Source organism: Scheffersomyces xylosifermentans, assembly GCF_036884685.1.
Source record: "Scheffersomyces xylosifermentans strain CBS 12540 chromosome Unknown RJT20scaffold_3, whole genome shotgun sequence".
In the NCBI taxonomy this organism is placed as follows: Eukaryota; Fungi; Ascomycota; class Pichiomycetes; order Serinales; family Debaryomycetaceae; genus Scheffersomyces; species Scheffersomyces xylosifermentans.
The window spans coordinates 1120262-1138942 of NW_027042941.1; the positions used below are offsets into that span (position 1 = coordinate 1120262).

Below are 18681 nucleotides of genomic sequence, written 5' to 3' on the forward strand. Positions count from 1 at the left end.
CTACAAATTGTAATTCATTTGCTGGAATTTCCAAAAAGAGTTAACACCCAAAATCACATTAAGCATTGGGTCCAAGAAATATATTAGTAATACATATTAGGAAATTAGAAAAGAGCTCTATGTTTGAATAGTCGTATATGACAAAATTACAGTGATGGGTAGGGATCCCGGAAAATAATTCATTTTCGTAATTTGGTGAACAATTAAGACGAGCCATGAACTGAATACACAAAATTGACATTCAATAGGCTTCTTATGTAAATTATCAACACACAAGATTTGCATTACATTGTCTCCAGGTTTTCTTTAACTTAGTCATGCTTCAGCTAGATCACGAAAGCATGGTTCACATCAGCCTCCGAACGATCATTGAGGAGCTTAGCTTCCCCATTATCTTGATCTCCACTCAGGGGGGAACAACGCCACCTCCCACAGCCTTCCAACTAATTGTCCCACACATAGCCCTAAAATTAATCACCTCATTCATATCTCTAACTTTTACTGACCATCTGCTCACAACAAAGCAGCTGCAAAGGCTGCAAAATATCTGGCAGCTTCCATAACATATTACGTAACAGCAGCCAAAGTTCTCATGCAAATTAACGTTTCGCTTGTGCAAAGCCATTGTAACGAGGTGTCGAGCTGGAATGTCCGAAACGAACAATTGCGACACGAAATGTACGATGCTTTTTAGGTTCCCGAGGGAGTCCCCATAAACACTCGAGAACTCCCGTTTCCGAGATGGGCTTACCGGACCTAACATTGCTGTGTGAGTTTCACAGCCCCCTTCCTCGAGGAAGCTAATTCGTTCCAATTCATCGGATACCACTGATCAAGAGCACCTCACATCCTCAGACACACGTCATCGGCACATCCCCAATCCCAAGATTTCTTCTATGTCATCCACCCGATCGCGCATTCATGAATCGTCTGACGATCACCCCACCGCCCGCCATGACTGTGGTACTGCAACTACGGTGCCTTGATTCAAAACTGAGTTCTTCACTTGCACGAAATCGTATTCCATCGCTTTACACAAGGTCCAAACCTCCAAAGAACCGTGGTGAAATTGCCTCTGCAAGGACTTGTTGCTATGGTACATAACGAAGCCTGGTACTGTAACATAAATCACATACTGCATAGCGCTATTGATAAAATTTTCAGGAACCGCGATCGATGCAGGAAAACACGGTAATTGCAAAAAACTCGAGTAAACACTAACAATGCAAAGAGGTTCCCTAGTTTGGTTGGAGATGCTTATGTTAACTAGAGACAAAGGTTATATTGGTGAGTCGGGGACGATGGGTGAAAGTTTTAGGCATAGTGAAGTTTCAGGTCCGGTTTCGTGGTAGGAAAAGAAGGGTATAGTTATGCCTTGTGTTGTTCACTAGTGGCCATGGTAACAGTAAATGGCTGCAACTGTAATCTCGTCACCCGTGTCTCCGCCCGATAAAGTGAAACGCAAGCGTAGACACACGTCACTTGCATAGGTTAGAGGTTAATCGCCCGCGAGAATACTAGTGGCACGGTACCCACGAATACAAAAAAAAAGTATTAGCCTGGTACATGATACATTTCATTGCGTGGTACATTGATCCATATAGCTTTTATAAATACAACAATATTCCGATAGACTCCATTTTTTTTCGAAACCGTATAATTTTTTTCTTAGCTTGATCAAGTCGTTTTATATCTAGATTAGTGATTTTCGTATTACTTCAATCGTTCCATTAGTTAAGACACATCAAGTAAAATGCAAATCAGATCTATCTTGATGGGAGCCTCCTTGGCCGCCCTTGTCCTGGCTGCCGACAAGTCCAGCAAGTGCTCTTTCTCCACAACAATCACTGCTGCAGGTGAACTTGAGACTTTAAACGCTTGTTCCGTTTTGGATGGTGACATCACCATCACTGGTAACATCATCGGAGCAGTCGACTTAAGTGCTGTTCAAACCATTAAGGGAGACCTTACGTTGAATAACTCGACCTCCATCGTATCCTTAAACCTCAACAAATTGGCAAACATCACTACCGGTGGTTCCCTTACCATCGACTCATTGACACAACTTTATAGCATTGATTTCACTTCTTTGGAGAGCGTTGAATCATTATCTTTAATCTCCTTACCATCCATTGCAACCTTGAACTTGAACCTTGGTATTGCCCGTGCCGGTGAGATTGTCATTTCCAACACTGCCTTGAAGTCTTTGAGCGGTTTGGCTAACTTCCTTAATACCGTAGGTACATTGAACGTCAACAACAACAAGAACATCACCTCCATTGACTTGGCCAACTTAAACACTGTCACAGAAAACATCATTTTGAGTTTCAATGGTGACGATTGTGAAATCACCTTAGATCAATTGTCTTGGGCCTCGAACCTTACTATTCAAGATGTCGCTGATCTCTCTATCGCAAACATTACTGCTGTTAACGGTTCAGTCTACATCGGTTACAACAGTTTTGATACTTTCAACCTTGATTCGTTGTCCACTATTGGTGGTTCCCTTAACATCTTCGCTAATGATGAATTAAAGGACTTCTCCTTGCACAGCTTGAAGACCATTGGTGGTGAGTTGAGTATCTTGAACAACACTGAATTAGAAGACATAGGAGATGCTTTCCCTAAGTTGCAGAGAATCAAGGGTGCCGTTACTGTCAAGGGAGGTTTCGGAAACTTCTCCACACCAGACTTGCAAAAGGTTGATGGTGACTTCTTAGTTAGTTCCACCAATGATGACTTCAACTGTACTGAGTTCAACTCTTTACGTGATGACAAGAGTATTGAGGGTCACAACTATCAATGTACCGCTCCAAAGAAGAAGACCACTGCTACTCTGTCTGGTGCTAGTGACTCCAGTACAAGCACTGGTTCCTCTGGTTCTTCTGGTTCTTCTGGTTCTTCTTCCTCTTCTAGCTCCAAGAAATCCGAGGGTTCCAACTTGATTTCTATTAGCATGGTATTTGCATCTGTTGTTGGTGCCTTCCTTGCTGTCATTCTTTAGACGACTATTTCTTCTGTATATTTGTTACATTTAATAAATCCTATTTATCGGTAATTTTGCACCCGTGGAACAAAGTTAGATGGAGACGGCGAGTGTACTATATATTTCGATTCATTCTCCTAAACTCTTTCGAAAGAATGCACATTCTGATTAGAACATTCCCTCCGACTTTGAAACCAATGACCTTCACAAGATTCGATTCTATCAACCTCCTCTTACGGTTCTACCAATAATCCAGGTGTTGCAGAATTAGTCACGTGACTTTCTTCAAAAATGTATCTACGTGCAAACAAGTTGAACCCAACCCATTCGTTGATTCGATATTGATTTGATAGTAATTCTTCTACATGCCTTCGCGACGTACGGATCCAACTCTGTACCGGCTGATGGTATAATCACGCTTACTTGGAGTCGAGTCCTACAATGTGTGGTCATCAAATGATTCCAGAACCGAGCCTTTGTTTACCAAAGCGCCAGATCAGGCAATCCAATCGCTAACGTCTGTTTCAGTGGATCGAACACAAAAGAAAAGTCCTGCGAGTGTGTTTTAAGGCGTTGAGCGCGCAATGTGCCCCTACGAATATGTAGGGCAGGAAAGCAAGTATTAAAGGTAGTTTCATGTAGACGTAATTGAAGGTGTAAGAATGCCAGCAGGAAGGGTATACGGAATGGAAGATGATATTGCGGCACGGATGTTTGAATTTAATTATGCAGACGTGTTTTGTGATGAGATCGTCAGTAAAAATAGAAAAATATCCATTGAGGCAGAGAGTGAGAGAGATAGGGAGAGGAGTGATCGAAAGGGAGTTAAAGGAAGGAAAGTCAGGTTTTGTTCAAGTCTTAACAGGGAATTGTAGATATGGGTTATTTTTCAAAAATGTGCCAGTTTCTATAATTACACCTGACCACCCTCCCAAAATATTATCATCATCTTCTTCTGTCGCCAATTTCTATTTATAAAACTTGCTGCGATGCTGGCTTGTGCGAGGTGCTATGTACAGTCATAATAATAAAAATGTTAGTATTCCCGGTATTTCATGGAAGGTGTTCTTCAAACAATCCACTTCCAAGAAAGTATATAAAGGAAACCAGATCGGCTATTCATGGGCGGTATGGAGAAGGGGGCATATACGTGACACTTGCTGGGACCATAAAAAGCTCACGAAATTTCGAAGAAAGTGAAATCGTTGGGTCCTTGTTCATATTTCACGTTTATATTTCACTGGTTTAAATCTGCTACTGTCTCTCCAGAAGGGCTTATTTATCTTTTTGTCGTGAATTCTGTCGTGAATCCTGTCCGCCAAAAATTAGACACACAAATTCTTTTGGGCGTGTCGTTCTTCAGAGATTGATTTCGATTGCTTATTACTTTCTTTTGCTTTGGGGGCATAGTTGACTATATCTCGTCGCAAGCACTATCGTTACAGCATTACAGAAGTCACCATGACCACATCTTCAGTTGCTCCCGTAGTGGAAGCTTTTTCAAGAGCGAAACAGGGCGCCTTATTCAAGTATTACGATTCTTTGACTATAGAGGAACAGAACAAGTTCATAGCCCAACTCTCCAAAATAGAAGACCCAGTGAAGTTGGTCGCTACCGTTCAAGAAGCACTTAAGTTCTCCGTCAACAACTCGATTTCTAGAAATTTCACTCAGTTGCCAACTGAACAGACCGCTTCCACATTGGATCTCGAGCCAGAGTTGGCTAAAAAATGGACAGAACTTGGTTTTGAGGCTATCGCCAAAGGCGAAGTCGGTGTTATTTTGATGGCTGGTGGTCAAGGATCAAGATTAGGTTCTAGCGATCCAAAGGGATGTTTTGATATCAATTTGCCTTCTTCTAAATCGATGTTCCAAGTTCAAGCAGAAAAGATTTTGAAGATCCAAAAGTTAACCGCTCAGAAGTACAATATTGAAGATTCAGAGAAACAGCCAAAAATCTACTGGTATATCATGACTAGTGGACCAACCAGACCGGCAACAGAATCATTCTTTAAGGCGCACAACTATTTTGGCTTAGAAGGCGACCAAATCACATTCTTTGACCAAGGTACTTTACCATGTTTTAACATGGACGGTACCCAAATTCTCCAAGAATCCCCTAGCAAATACTGTGAGTCACCAGACGGAAATGGTGGTTTATATAAGGCCATCCAGACCAATGGAATCATTGACGACTTTGTCAATAAAGGAATCAAGCATATTCACATGTATTGTGTGGACAACGTACTTGTCAAAGTGGCAGACCCACTCTTTTTGGGTTTTGCTATCGACAAAAAGTTCGACTTGGCTACCAAGGCTGTGAGAAAAAGAGACGCTAAGGAGAGCGTTGGCTTAATTGTCTTAGACGACGATATCAAAAAACCATGTGTTATTGAATACTCTGAGATCACTTCCGAATTGGCTAATAAGACTGAACCTAACGATTCTTCGAAATTGTTCCTTAGAGCTGCTAACATCGTCAACCATTACTACTCTGTTGACTTGCTTAAGAATTTCGTTCCAAAGTGGATCCTGTCACAAGAGTTCTTACCATTCCACATTGCCAAGAAGAAGATCCCTTCTTTGCACCCAGAAACTGGTGAATTTTACAAGCCATCGGAACCAAATGGTATCAAGTTGGAGCAATTCATTTTCGATGTATTCCCATCAGTCGATTTGGACAAGTTTGGATGTTTGGAAGTCGAAAGGTCTGACGAGTTCTCGCCATTGAAGAATGCTGATGGAGCCAAGAATGACACTCCTACCACTTGCAGACAGCACTTCCTCCAGTTGGGTTCCAAATGGATCAAAGAAAATGGTGGTATTATTGAGGATGACGGGTTAGTCGAGGTCACCCCTTTGACCAGTTATGGCGGAGAGGGTTTGGAGTTTGTTAAGGGTAAGCATTTCAAAAACGGAGAAATAGTTTAATAATATTGATAATGGTAATTTCAAAACGAGAAGATAATTGCATATAGAGAAGCTGTATCGTTTTTATTCATATTTAATTAAAACAAAAATATATTTATTCGAGGTTCACAAATTCAATTTTCTAGCAAAGTTTAAGTAATAGTATTTAAGTGGTATGAGACGGTTGAAGTATTACCGAACAACCCTCCATCGTCATCGTCGTCGTCATCGTCGTCATCCGGAACACAAGATTCTTCGGCCGTTTCTGAACCAGTAGATGACGTGATTAAGGTCGAAGGTGCTTCATCCGAAGAAGCTGAAGTTGGTGATGGCGAGACTGCTTCAGTTGAAGGCTCTGAAGACAGTAACGCTTCTACTGAAGTGACTGCGCTACTTATAGACTCACTTGTAGAAGTCACCTCCAAAATAGGTGAAGAAGGCGATGAGCTGGATGGAATCACACTGAATTCAGAGGACTCTGAACTGGTTTGCAGATCAATACTGGATGAAAGTTCGCTAGATTTAACAATGAATTCAGAAGTGCTTTGAGGAGCAGATGAACTTGACAGTGATTCACTTGTTTCAATAGTTATAGCCAATACACTCAGACTGACTAATTCAGAGCTTGAAGACGAGGATGAGACAAAGGAGGTGGAAACCGTGGTGGGGACCTGAGTTTCACTAGATTTGAAGACAGCAGATGAAGAGGTGCGAGAACGTGGAACACATACTCCATTAGTTCTCTTTTTATGCAATATTTTGGAAAGTTCATGTTTGTGAACTTCTTCCCTTTTCACCAACTCTTCTTTCTTAACATAGTAGTCACCATTTGACAACTTCATTATTTCTCTTCTCACTACTATTGACTTCGTGAGTTGAAGCTGACTCAAGATGGCAACTAGTAATGCAACTTTAAAGCAGTAGTTTAAGTAAATTCTCATTGTAAGATAGTTGGCTTTTGCTTTCTTAATTTCATTATATTTGAGAGAGAAGAGAGAATGTGAAACCTTCTTATATAGACGAATATGTTATTGTTATGGTAAACCCATGTGTTTGAATAAAATTGCAGTCGAGCATTTTTCACAGCCAAAGTTATCAATGGGTTGTAGCATCAATATTTCCTATTTGGGACACAGCAATATGCAATAGCTGCAAAGATGGTACATACTAGCAGGTACACTAGAAGAAATGTGGTTAACATACACATATGTAGCTGAAGTTTCAGGATATTGTTTCAGAAGCCGTAGTTTCTTGTTTCAGATTCAAGTTATTATTGCTTATCCCGCCTATAGCTTCATGGAAACACGAGGGGGTCACTTCTCCAGTAACTTTTCAACTCTATATTTTTCATATTTCAAGTTGATGGTAAGATCCTTGAATTCCTGAATATGGGAACCAAAGAGTACACTTCTTAATAACTTCAAGTCGGAGTTGTTTTCATCTTCAATGTTGATTAAACCCCAAGGAACTCTTCTGACAAAATTTTCTCCCTGACGAAAATTGCTGGCAATAATTCCGAATGGTAAGCTGGCCTGGAGGATTCTAAGGTATGTGACTTCTTCAATATCATCGTCAGAAACTTCAAGATCATCCAAGAATTCCAAAAAATTGAAAACTGGAATGTTGTTTTCCTTTATTGATGACGAAATCAACTCTTTGTTCAAAATATACTCTCCTTCTGTGAGGGTGTCAGCCTTGCCAATCACCGGAATAAGGTTAATTCTTTCACCAATCTTTTTCATGTTTTCAATTTCAAATTCATTGAGCCTATTTAGAAGTTAGTATGTCTTTCGTTTCCATTCTCAGAGTCAATACTTACTTTCTGTTCTTTGCTCTTAAGAAATATAACCCAACGTGAATTCTGTTGTCTGCTACACGAGGATTTCTCTTAATCTTGAGCTCTTCTTGTAAGGCAAGGTCGTATTCATTGAGAATGAAATCAACTATCGCCTTAGCATTGTTAGAGTTATCCAAATTGTAAGCAAAGTTTCTTGTTAAACTGACTCTCAATCTTATTGGGCTGGTATTTGGCTCAACGACGTCTTACTCAATTGTTAGTAATTGGACATTGTCTACACGAGTATGAAAGCGGTAAAACTAACCAATAGTATGAGTTTCGATTTTAAGACTCGAATCACGACGCTCCTCATAGATGTTGTATAACACCAGACCATCAAGGCTCTTGTCCTTGAAGTAGTTCATTTTACACAATGAATTCACGAACGTTTTCATGCCGATTCCATTTTCTCCAATCAACAAGAGATTAAGCGACAAGCTCTTCTTAGTGAACTTACGCTGTCTAATTTCTTCAGCTGTGAACTAGACAGTGCAACCGTTAGAATCGGGCTTCAATTCAACCAATGGCCAAGGTGATACATAGATACATACAGCTGTTTCGGGAAGAAGGGAGCTCATTTGATGTCTACTCTTTGTTGATATCCTTATCTTCTTACTGTTAAGTTGCAAAAACAGAACATTAAGCGCCTGATAAAAAAAAGATTGTTGCAAAAAAAAATGAGAACTCTTTTGTCAGCGAATTATGAGTCTTTACTATTGTGTGGTTCAGTAAGTTAATATTATATTATATGTTAGAGATTGTGACTAGTAGGTAAGTATCATTGTTAATGATGTGATGGGAAAGTCTTTGAAATTAAAGAGGATTTCTGCAGTATAGTGGTGTTGCTGGCGTACCTCTGTCTTTGTGGGTTAATGGTAGTTGTCAATCTAATGGTTGTGTGAAGTAAGTGATACATGCAAGATGGTCAATGATATGCAAAAGTAAATTATTCACTACAGTGACTGGTAAAGCTTAGAAGCATAATAATGTGGTTGCTCTTCAGATGATACATATTATCGATGAGCTTACAATGAGCTTACAATGAACTAAGTAAAATAATGAATGCAAAATGTATTTATTGTTCTATAGTACAAGTAATGACGGAAGAAAGATTGGTGTCACATTATGAATTATGACTGTATATCAACCTCATGCAATGATCTTATTCATTTCTTCCACGGCATAATCCAAGATATAACTCTGTTCTATCAAATCATCGATTCTATTATAATGACGCTCGTTATATGGGATTACTGATTCAATGACTTTCATTACCCCAGGAATCTCAATTAATCTATCCACTTCGATGTTAGACAAAATAACCGAGATTAACTTCTGACTGATCTCGAAAAACCTGAAATTGATGTTCCAATCTCTGACTTTCTTGAACAACTTCATCAACTGCTCATCAGACAACTTGACAATGGTTTCCTCTAATACCTTGGAACCAATGGGGGACTCTGGGTCATCATTGGCTTCGATCGAAGACTTGATAACATTGTATAATCTCATTGCATGATCTAACGTTAATGCCAATAAGAAAGCATTTGGCCAATCTCTGTTACTGATATAGTTAGACAAGTTTTGTTCCTGCTCAACTTTCAATTTACTCTCCTGTTCTCTACGTCTGATTTCCTCATCAGTGTTGTCTTCCCATTCACTGATCTTACCATCAGCATCCGCAGTTACAAAGCTGTTACCATCGTCTTTGACATCAATAGACCAGATTCTGTTTTCGTGGTTGTCTAATGTTTTTACAATTTCCCCACTCTTGTAATCCCAAATCTTCACCAAACCATCAGCACCAGTGGAGAGCAACTGAGGGCTCAATCTGTTAAACAATTTGACTCTTTGGACCGAGTTGGTGTGACCCTCAAAGGTCTTTACACAAGTGAAATCGTTCAACGACCATACTTTGATAGTTTTGTCACCACTGGCAGTGGCAATTAACTTGTCGAATTTATAGAAGTTAATGTCCCACAAGCCTCTTTTGTGGCCCTTCAAGACTCCAATAGTTTCACCACTGGCGGTATTCCAAATTTTACCAAACTTATCATATGATGCAGAAGCAAAGAACTCGTCATTCGGAGAAACATCGATAGAGTTAATATCCTTCTCGTGTGCCCTTCTAGTATACTCCGAAGTCTTCACCGTTGTACCCTTAACGATTGGGATATTCCATTTCTTTACAGTTAAATCACTAGAACCAGTGATCAAGAATTTTGGAGCAGCCTCAGCCTTGGATAATGCGATGGCAGTGACAGCTCCAGCATGACCTTGGAATCTAGCATATGGTACAAAGTCTTCGACTTCCTCTTCCCAGTGCCATAACCTGGCCTCATTGTCCTTGGAAGCAGTTGCTATCCATCTTCCATCACTGGAGACGTCCATTGCATTCAATAAATCCAAGTGACCCTCATACAATCTTAATTCCAAAGGTTTTGATGTATCCACAATTCTCAATGCTGGAGAATTAGTTGATAATGCAATCAAGTTGAAGTCTGGTCCAACATATCTGATATCGGCGATGATACCATGGTTACCAGCAATTCTCTTTTCTACGGGTATTTCAACTATTTCATCTTGGTCAAAGTCAAGTTCTTGTAAGTTCAAGTGGATTAAAGTTTGGTCACTTACCACTAATATCATGTCATTATCCTCCAACTTCAAAACGTCTATAATAAGTAATTCTTCGTTAGTCTTCAAAGGTGTAGAAGAACGAGCCACCAACAGCCCGGTATTAATATTCCAGAGCTTCAATATGTTTTCTGATCCCGCGGTATAGAAATATTGTTTGTCATATATTCTGGTGAAGCCTGCGTTTTCGATTTGTTCATTTATAGGGAAGGTATTTATTGGCTTATAGTTCTTAGTGTTGTAAATGATAGCAATGTTGTCTCTTCCACCGGTTATGAATAATTGTCCTTCTTCATCAAAGCCGACACCTCTTACGGCAGTATTGTGTTCGTTAATGGTGTTGATACATTTTCTCTTGACCAAGTCCCAGATCTTAACAGTACCCATGGTATCACCACTGGCTAATCTCCAATCTGTGGAGTTCAACTCTCCGTGGAAAACTAAAGAACATACTGTCGTTCCATGACCTTTTAAAGAATGTGTGACATATCCCCCTTCGATGTCCCAGACAGTAATGACACCATCGGACCCTCCGAATGCAAAAAGAGATGACGTTGAGTCCACAGTGGAGATATAGACTGGAGAAGGCATTTTGAATATTTTGATTATTTCACCTTCATTTAAGTCGAAGATCCGTAATTGCTGGGATTGTGACAATATAGCCAACTTTCTCCCGTCTGGAGTAATCACCAAGTTCGTTATCAACTCCCCATCACCTTCTATTCTGTGGATGATTTCATTGGTATGTATGTTGGTGATGACTACATCTTCATTAATAGGCGTAGCCAAAATCTCACCGTTTGACGAGATAGTGGCAGAAGTACCACCCACGTATATTGGCTCTATGTCCTTGTGACTGTAAGTCGATTTTATGGTGTCCATCACTACTTTTACTGGTTCTTAACCTCTATTCAATAGCCCATTTCTAGCATCCATGAATTTTTCACTTAGAAAAAATGTGAAGAGCATCGCATCGGATTTGATCCGAGGGTAGACGGACGGAATATGAGATTGTATACTAATATTATGTATGGTAGCGCTAACGTCCTTTTGAGCTTAAGCTTATAGTATTTGATAGTGAGAAGTGGCCAGTAGAACAGTTGTAGAACAGTTGTAGAACAGTTGTAGAACAGTTGTAGAACAGTTGTAGAACAGTTGTAGAACAGTTGTAGAACAGTTGTAGAGCAGTTGGTATGTAGTTCTTTAAGGATGCTACTATATCATTGTTGTCTATAACATTGTTATTAAATGTGTCTATATACATGTACAATAGTTGTATAGTCTCTAATTATGCCCAGTCTAATCCCAAGGTTTTGGCAGTGTTTTGCATGTAGATCTCAATGTAGTCCTCGAGTCCAACTCCCTTACCTCCATATCTATCACCCATTATGATCTGCCGGAATCTAATGAAGAGAAAGATCACGTTGCTGAAGAAAAGATTGACCCTGATGGTGAACAATTCGAACCGGTCCGAGAAGTTCAATTTGGAATTCTTGTTAATTAACAACGCATCCACCAGCTCTTTGGTAAGAAGGTTAATTCTATTAACTGGAGAGCCAAAACTTTGATTCAAGTTTTGGATGATTCTCATGGTTCTTGTCAAGAAGAGAAATGGCAACGGGAATTTGGTTTTGTCACCTAGGAAATCTCTGAACAAGCTATGGAAGCTGGTCTTGTCTCTCAATTCAGCACTGTCTCGTGGGTCAACTGACATCGGACGTAACAGGACCAAAGTCGAGAACATCTCGTAAGAGTTGATACCCCAGTTTTTTGCGATATCTTCGATTCCCTTTCGGTTGAACAGGAATAAGTATCTCCAAAGGTTACAGTATTCCACACAGAAGGATTCAGGTAAAGTTACATATAATCCATGATCCAATATGACTAATTGCTGCTTTCCCTTACTATCAAAGCGAGACAATAAGTTTCCGGGATGTGGATCCGAATGAACAAGACCATATTTGAACATCTGCTTACCAAAGACGTTAAGATATTGTTGCATGATCAAAGTGAGATCGAAACCAGCATCCAACAATCTATCTTTGTCTGTCAAAGATATCCCGTCGATCCATTCTGTCACCAATACTTGCTTTGTGGTATACTTTCCATAGTTCTTTGGAATATAGACATTGACGTTCTTCATTGTTGGATCATTTTTGATAATCTCCGTCAACTTATCAGCATTTCCCATTTCATGGATAAAGTCCGTCTCCTTTATTTCCTGATCGGAAATGTACTTGGTAAAGTAACTTAAGGGTATATCAAAGACTTTCTCGTAGACTTTCGAAGTGAACCTATACACCCAGAGATCAACTATAACTTGCTTCTGAATATAGTCATGTTGTACTTTCACTGCTACGGTTTCTTTGGAATCTTTCAATACAGCCTTGTGGACTTGGGCAATGGAAGCACTTGCAACGGGTTCATGGCTAATCGATTCAAACACTTCACTTTCGTAGTTACTTCCCAAGCTATTCCTCAAAACAGCATCTACACGAGCCCAAGAGTCTACAGGTGCATCGTCGTATAACTGAGCAAACCGCTTCTGATAAGCCAAGGGAAAGATGTTGCCTTGATTAGCAATGGCCTGACCGATCTTGATGTAGAGGCCTTTGTTGGCGATCAATAATTGGAGAAGGCTCTCGGAAGCGACTTCATGTAATTCTTCGGGATTGTCCTCTTTGTTAGTGCCGTAGGCGTAAGCGATCCACAAAAGAATGTACAATGCTCTAACCGATCTGGTTAGTAATGACGAGTAGGCATAACTGTCGATCAAGTAGATAGTCCCTCCGACACAGAGTGACACTACAACCGGTCGTACGACATATCGGTAAAGCTTGCTGTGTTTGTTGACGGTCTTGGAACCAACTTGGCTCAGAATAGGGCCAGCAACCTTAGGAACGACCTTTGGAGCAATCTTGAGAGCAACCTTCGAAGTCGAGATAAACCTCAATTGCAGTCGTGCTGGAGCGTGGATAAGGCGTGCGGAGGGAGGTATTGATGATCCCAGGAGTCGCGTTAAGGCATTCCTCGATCTGGTAGAGGAGACGATGTGGGACAACCTGAACATCAGCGGATTTTCTCGTGGAGTGTTCGTTGAGAATGGTAAGCTTTGAAAATGTCAAAAGAACAAGAACACACCTTGAATGATGAAATAAATGTGGAGAAGTAGATTAATAGCAAATGATAGCTAAACGAAGAATTCTGCTAAAGAAAAAGAGTGATGTATATATTTAAATAACAGTAATAGAGGTAATGTCCCGAGTTGGTCCCATATATATATATATATATATAATGGTATTCAATAGAATTGTGCACAGAAGTAGTGTGTCGATGCCTAATGGCAGTTGCTAAATGGTGGATGGTGGGGGAGAAATCGATGGGTATATACAGATAGAGGAAGAGAAAGAGGAAGAGGAAGAGGAAGTGCGGGTGTTACGAGGAATGAGGTGGGTGAGGTGTGAAGCAGTGAAGAGTACAGTATTACAAATGCGAGTTTCAGAGGAAGGGAAGGTCAGAGTTGGGGTGATAGGAGAGAGATAGAGAGAGAGAGAGTTGCGGGAATTGCGGTGTTATTGATGGTGGTAGGACGGGCATGAGACGGAGATTGACAATGGAATTTGGAGGGAGGGAGAGGGAGAATGATAATTAGTAGTATTAGCATTAGAATTAGCATTAGTAGTAGTATTAGTATAATAAGCCTCTAAGAGCAAGGATTAAGTGTTACTGGAGTTACTGGGAAATCCAACAACAGACAACAGGGTAGGAATTTTTTGTGGGAAGAGCAACTCCATTAGATTTTCTGAAAATTGGCAGATTTATGAAAGAAGTGGTGGAAAACTGATCCACAGAAGACAAAATGGGTCCATCAAAGGCTGAAGAAGGTGAAATGAATTCTTATGTGGGAAGAGAGAATAGAAAGACAAGCCACTGACTATCCATTATAAAACTACGGAATAACGAGGTCAAGTACCGGAGACAATTGAATACTGCAACAGTATGTCAGTAATGTGTACGATAAAAGATGAAAACCTCATATAAAGAGAAGGATCAAGTTACTGTAGCACGATACTATGGCAAATACGATCTACTATTTGTAGATCTCAAACACTGCATCATCCACACCTTCTCCATAGTATATTGATATATCATCTTCTCTTAGTAACTCTGATCTCTATCTCTAATGTCCTCCAATTTTACATTTAATGACTAACGCTCCACCACCAGACTCTCGTACTGTACCACCACCGCCAGCTCCACTCCAATCTTCCTCCCCAACCTTATTCTTAACCTTAACCATAGAATTTCTGCTTTAACCTTAGCTGAACGATAAGTCTTAGTACACCTCCCAGTACCAAACACCCCACAAAAAAAACTTCTTACTGCACTTGCTCTCAGTCTATCGGTAACACCACAGTCACAGTCACAGTCACAGTCACAGTCACAGTTACTCTCACTCACTTACTCACTTACTCACTTACTCACTTACTGACTTACTGACAGTCACTCACTTGCTCACTAATTCTCTCGCTAGCCACACTCACCACTAAAAAGTCTCTCACTGTCTCAAGTTACACACTCACTCACCTCACACACACACACACACACACACACACACACTCTCTCTCTCTCTACTCACACAACTCACACGAACTAACGCTCTCCCTCTGACGAATCGATAATTTTCCAATTTCCACTTTCCACTCTCCATTTTCCACTCCCCATTTTCCAGTTTGTGCGAAGCATTTTTGCTTGCTAAAATGCAGTTTCCATTCCCGATCCCGTTTCCCTTTTCTCGGCTGGATGGTTGTAAAAGAAAGTTCATTTGACTTCTCTATTTCTCTTTGTTAACTAACTATCCATTGTACAGCCGTTTCAATCTCGTCAATTGTATTACCCCAGTGTCTCAGTGTTTCTGTAACTGTCAATTGTAATTCCGTTGATCCAAGAATTTCCACGTCTTTACACTTCTCATTCGAATTCACTACAAAAAGAATGTTAGCCGCCGTCTCTCGTCAAGTCGCCAGATCTTCCGTTAGATCATATACAACTTCAGCAGCCACCGCTGCCCCAAGAAAGGTCGGAGCCTTCAGAGGTGGATTCTTGGGCTTCCTCCTCGGTGTCACAGCCACCGGAGCCGGCTCCTACTACTACTTGTTGGACCAGTACAAATTGGCCAACAATGTGGTTGTTGCCGACGTGGTAGCCTTGCAAAATTCGGTTTCCCACTTGGAGAAGCACGTCAAGTCCTTGGAAGAGAAGAAGTAAGCAAATCGGATCAATTGGTCAATTATCATCGGATCCGCTCTTAGAAGCCGGGTTAAGGTCCCAAATCTCAGAAGTCTCCTGGTGCTAAACAGCATTAACGGCATTGGCTACTATTTATCCAACTGTAATATATTCATTATTCTATTAATAAACGTCTGGGACGAGCTTCGTCCTAAATTCTATATACAAAAACGAAATGAAATGAAATGATATGAGGACTATACACAGTGTTTGGTGTAGGTTAGTGGTGTCGTTGGGGGTACTTGTTGTAGTAATTGTTGAAGAAGCAGATGTAAAACGGAATACTTACAACTCTGAAACTCTAAGAAGTTCTAAGAAGCAAATTGACAATGAGATACTTACAACTCTGAAATGAACTTGGTAGCATCGTTCATCAACTCTACGAAGTTGTCTCTGTTGAGATCATCAGTGATATCACCAACTAAGAGAACCTCGATCTTTCTTCCTCCCAACTCTCCACTTTCCACAGAGTTGAATTGGATTTCACGGCCATTGTTGTATTCAAAACTCAACTTCTTCCTGAAAGAAACACAAATGTAACTGTATCTGACAGTTTCTCCGTTGATGTTTAAATCGATATATGGTGTAATGGATGTTTCTTCCTGGAAATCCAACTTAGAAGACTCAAGGAATAAGTTGAGTCCCGGCTGAGATTTGAATCTGTCGTATCTGTTCGCTCTTGCATTCAAAATGTCTTCCACATCGAATTCTTCCTCGTCCTTTTCAATTAAAGACTCAGATGATTCTGTATCCTCACCTTTCAAAAGATCTCCAGACAATTGACAGCATACCTTTAGGTCCGACTTGCTTGAAGGAATAGAAAGATATGACGAATTCTCTCCCTCAACCGTTACTAGCTGTAAGGTATCCAAGTCAGGAGTCATATTGTTCTTGAGATCCACCCACATCTCTACAGGTGGATATTTGGTCAATTCTTCAATGTTGATATCCTGGTTTTCTTTCTTGAACAATGATGGCAAGAAAGTGATCTGGACTGAATTCTTATAGCGATCTTCCTTGAAAAGCGCTTCAATACTATCAGTGGTAGCATCATACATCCGGAGAGAAAGTGCTTTATCTGCTACCAATTGGACATTGGAATTGAATTTGAATTTGACATTTTCAGATAAATCTGGTGCAGCTGGGAAGAGGGCGTCAGCTATATTCTCTGCCTTATCCTTCGAGTTTTCTCCTTCTATTAAAACATTTCCGAGTGTCACAGTAAATATTGGAGGCAGTACATTGCCAACTCCAACTAAACTCTTTCTGTAGTCAAAGTTTATCAATTTCTCATACATTGAATCCAATTGAGCTTCAGGCAACTGAAATTTATTTGTGATTTCATCTGCGCTGACAGCGGTACTTGTTCCATCAGTAGAATCTACTTCGTCATGGCTTTCTGTGATAATTTGTGGCTGTTCTTGGTTCATTTTGTTGTCGCTGTATTTCTCCAAATCTCGAAGTAAATGTTCATTTCTAGTGACATTGCTGTTGGTCAGCTCCCTAAGAGTAAAAAGAGGCTGAAGTCTATTATTCCATGTTAATGATAATTCATCTTTAAATGGTAAAAGCTCCGAGTTTTCAGTGGACTCCGGTAAACACAAATCCTCCTTGGTATGTCTGTTGAAATTCAAAGACCATAAAAGCAATCTTTTCAAACGCTCAAATTGGTGTGAACTTTGGGAGTGAATTTCATATATATCTTTGCCCAAGTCTTTGAAGTATACGTCTGTGTATCTTGCGACTTTGTCAAGAGAGAAATCACCGTACTTCTCGATAGATAATTGCTTTATATTACTCAAGTCAATTTCTTTCTTTTCTGACTCTTGGAGGAAAGACATCAAGTTAACTTCCACATTGTTCACTTGAGAGTCCGTACCAGAAATTTCCAACTCTTTCTTTTCCTTGACTAACTTAATTCTTGCTCCATTAGCAGATAACCAATGCAAAATACGTCTGTTCAGCTTGATCAAGAAGATGTCAAGATCTGATAAAGTGATGGTTTTACTAGTTGTTAAGTCACCAGCATCAGTTAATTTTGTATTCACCTTAACTCCCCAGATATCGTTGATAATTCTTTGGGCCAACTTCTTCTTTATCACTCTCTTGGTGGATTTTCTTACTGTTGAATATTCCAGCTCTGAGTACTTAGTCTCAAGATATTTTGATAATTGTGGTTGTGTGAAACTCTTTTCCAATTCTGATTGAACTTTACGAAACCTCATGCGGTTTATCTCGCTGGCCGAGGGCCTGAACTTATCTACAAAGGATACTATGCTTTCCTGAGTACCATCATCCTGGTTGAGCTCGTCATCTATGAATGACATCTTTGAAGTATATACATTATTTTGACCAGATTTTTGAATTTTGCTCATAAGAGAATTGAAGTTCTTGTTAACCGTCTCCTTGGGTTCCAAGAAGATCTGCTTGTTATTATTAGTGCCCTGTTTGCTTTTGGGTTGGTAAGATCGTATGTTAGATGAGTCTTGCATCTCGTGAAGAGTAATTGGAGGAAGCACATTTTTCCAACCAAGAACCGTAGAAGTTACGGTAAAATTTCGAGGGAAACATCGCTTCGCAAGCTGTACACCTCTCGGCGACTCTAAGTGCCCAAGGAACATTAGTTGTGGTGAACTATTGAAATATATAAAAGGTATAATAATGCTTGAAAAATTTAGGTCTTCGATGTTACGAGGTAGTCGACTCACGTGAAACTCACGCGTTGAATCATGTGACCCTTAACATCCGTGCCGCAAAGATTCATTTTTTTTCTTTACAGAAGATCCAAACCGCAGGAAGTATGTGAAAAGGTATTTCCAGAATTATTAGAATTCCCAAACTCCAAAACTACAAGACTCCAAAAGCATTTATGCGACGATATGGTTCCATGTCGCTAAGAAAGGACCCCAGACTGGAAAACCATCCCACAAAGCCTCCCCACTATTACTCGGGATTTTTCTTGTATTGCACCATTCATCCTCTCTATCGCCTGCTGGCTCGCTTGTTGTGTTCACATTTGATT

General features: G+C 40.1%; 8 protein-coding genes across 8 annotated transcripts; 3 read left to right on the plus strand and 5 right to left on the minus strand. All coding sequences in view use genetic code 12, as the record gives it.

Annotated features, from left to right (window-relative positions):
• The first annotated feature begins 1668 nt into the window (after positions 1 to 1668).
• ECM331 (Ecm331p) lies at positions 1669 to 3144 on the plus strand. Its single transcript, XM_064919846.1, has one exon. It carries the CDS (start codon positions 1754 to 1756, stop codon positions 3002 to 3004), a length of 1251 nt encoding a protein of 416 aa, XP_064775075.1. The 5' UTR covers positions 1669 to 1753; the 3' UTR covers positions 3005 to 3144.
• A 1061-nt stretch (positions 3145 to 4205) lies between these two features.
• On the plus strand, positions 4206 to 5982 carry UAP1 (UDP-N-acetylglucosamine diphosphorylase). Its single transcript, XM_064919847.1, has one exon. It carries the CDS (start codon positions 4448 to 4450, stop codon positions 5915 to 5917), a length of 1470 nt encoding a protein of 489 aa, XP_064775076.1. The 5' UTR covers positions 4206 to 4447; the 3' UTR covers positions 5918 to 5982.
• Positions 5983 to 6021: 39 nt separating this feature from the next.
• On the minus strand, positions 6022 to 7173 carry RJT20DRAFT_127124 (uncharacterized protein). Its single transcript, XM_064916923.1, has one exon. It carries the CDS (start codon positions 6835 to 6837, stop codon positions 6049 to 6051), a length of 789 nt encoding a protein of 262 aa, XP_064775077.1. The 5' UTR covers positions 6838 to 7173; the 3' UTR covers positions 6022 to 6048.
• Positions 6962 to 8311, minus strand: SPR28 (Spr28p; the record flags this gene model as incomplete). The annotated part of the gene is made up of 4 exons (XM_064918937.1): positions 6962 to 7663; positions 7716 to 7938; positions 7999 to 8215; positions 8285 to 8311. 4 exons carry the CDS (start codon positions 8309 to 8311, stop codon positions 7210 to 7212), a joined length of 921 nt encoding a protein of 306 aa, XP_064775078.1. The 3' UTR covers positions 6962 to 7209.
• A 455-nt stretch (positions 8312 to 8766) lies between these two features.
• UTP13 (Utp13p) lies at positions 8767 to 11316 on the minus strand. The gene has a single exon (XM_064916924.1). It carries the CDS (start codon positions 11250 to 11252, stop codon positions 8883 to 8885), a length of 2370 nt encoding a protein of 789 aa, XP_064775079.1. The 5' UTR covers positions 11253 to 11316; the 3' UTR covers positions 8767 to 8882.
• A 241-nt stretch (positions 11317 to 11557) lies between these two features.
• RJT20DRAFT_36439 (uncharacterized protein) lies at positions 11558 to 13582 on the minus strand. Its single transcript, XM_064919849.1, has one exon. It carries the CDS (start codon positions 13438 to 13440, stop codon positions 11659 to 11661), a length of 1782 nt encoding a protein of 593 aa, XP_064775080.1. The 5' UTR covers positions 13441 to 13582; the 3' UTR covers positions 11558 to 11658.
• A 1561-nt stretch (positions 13583 to 15143) lies between these two features.
• Positions 15144 to 15838, plus strand: RJT20DRAFT_127129 (uncharacterized protein). Its single transcript, XM_064916925.1, has one exon. It carries the CDS (start codon positions 15366 to 15368, stop codon positions 15636 to 15638), a length of 273 nt encoding a protein of 90 aa, XP_064775081.1. The 5' UTR covers positions 15144 to 15365; the 3' UTR covers positions 15639 to 15838.
• Positions 15839 to 18290, minus strand: RJT20DRAFT_127130 (uncharacterized protein). Its single transcript, XM_064916926.1, has one exon. It carries the CDS (start codon positions 18278 to 18280, stop codon positions 15998 to 16000), a length of 2283 nt encoding a protein of 760 aa, XP_064775082.1. The 5' UTR covers positions 18281 to 18290; the 3' UTR covers positions 15839 to 15997.
• Between the last annotated feature and the right edge of the window lie 391 nt (positions 18291 to 18681).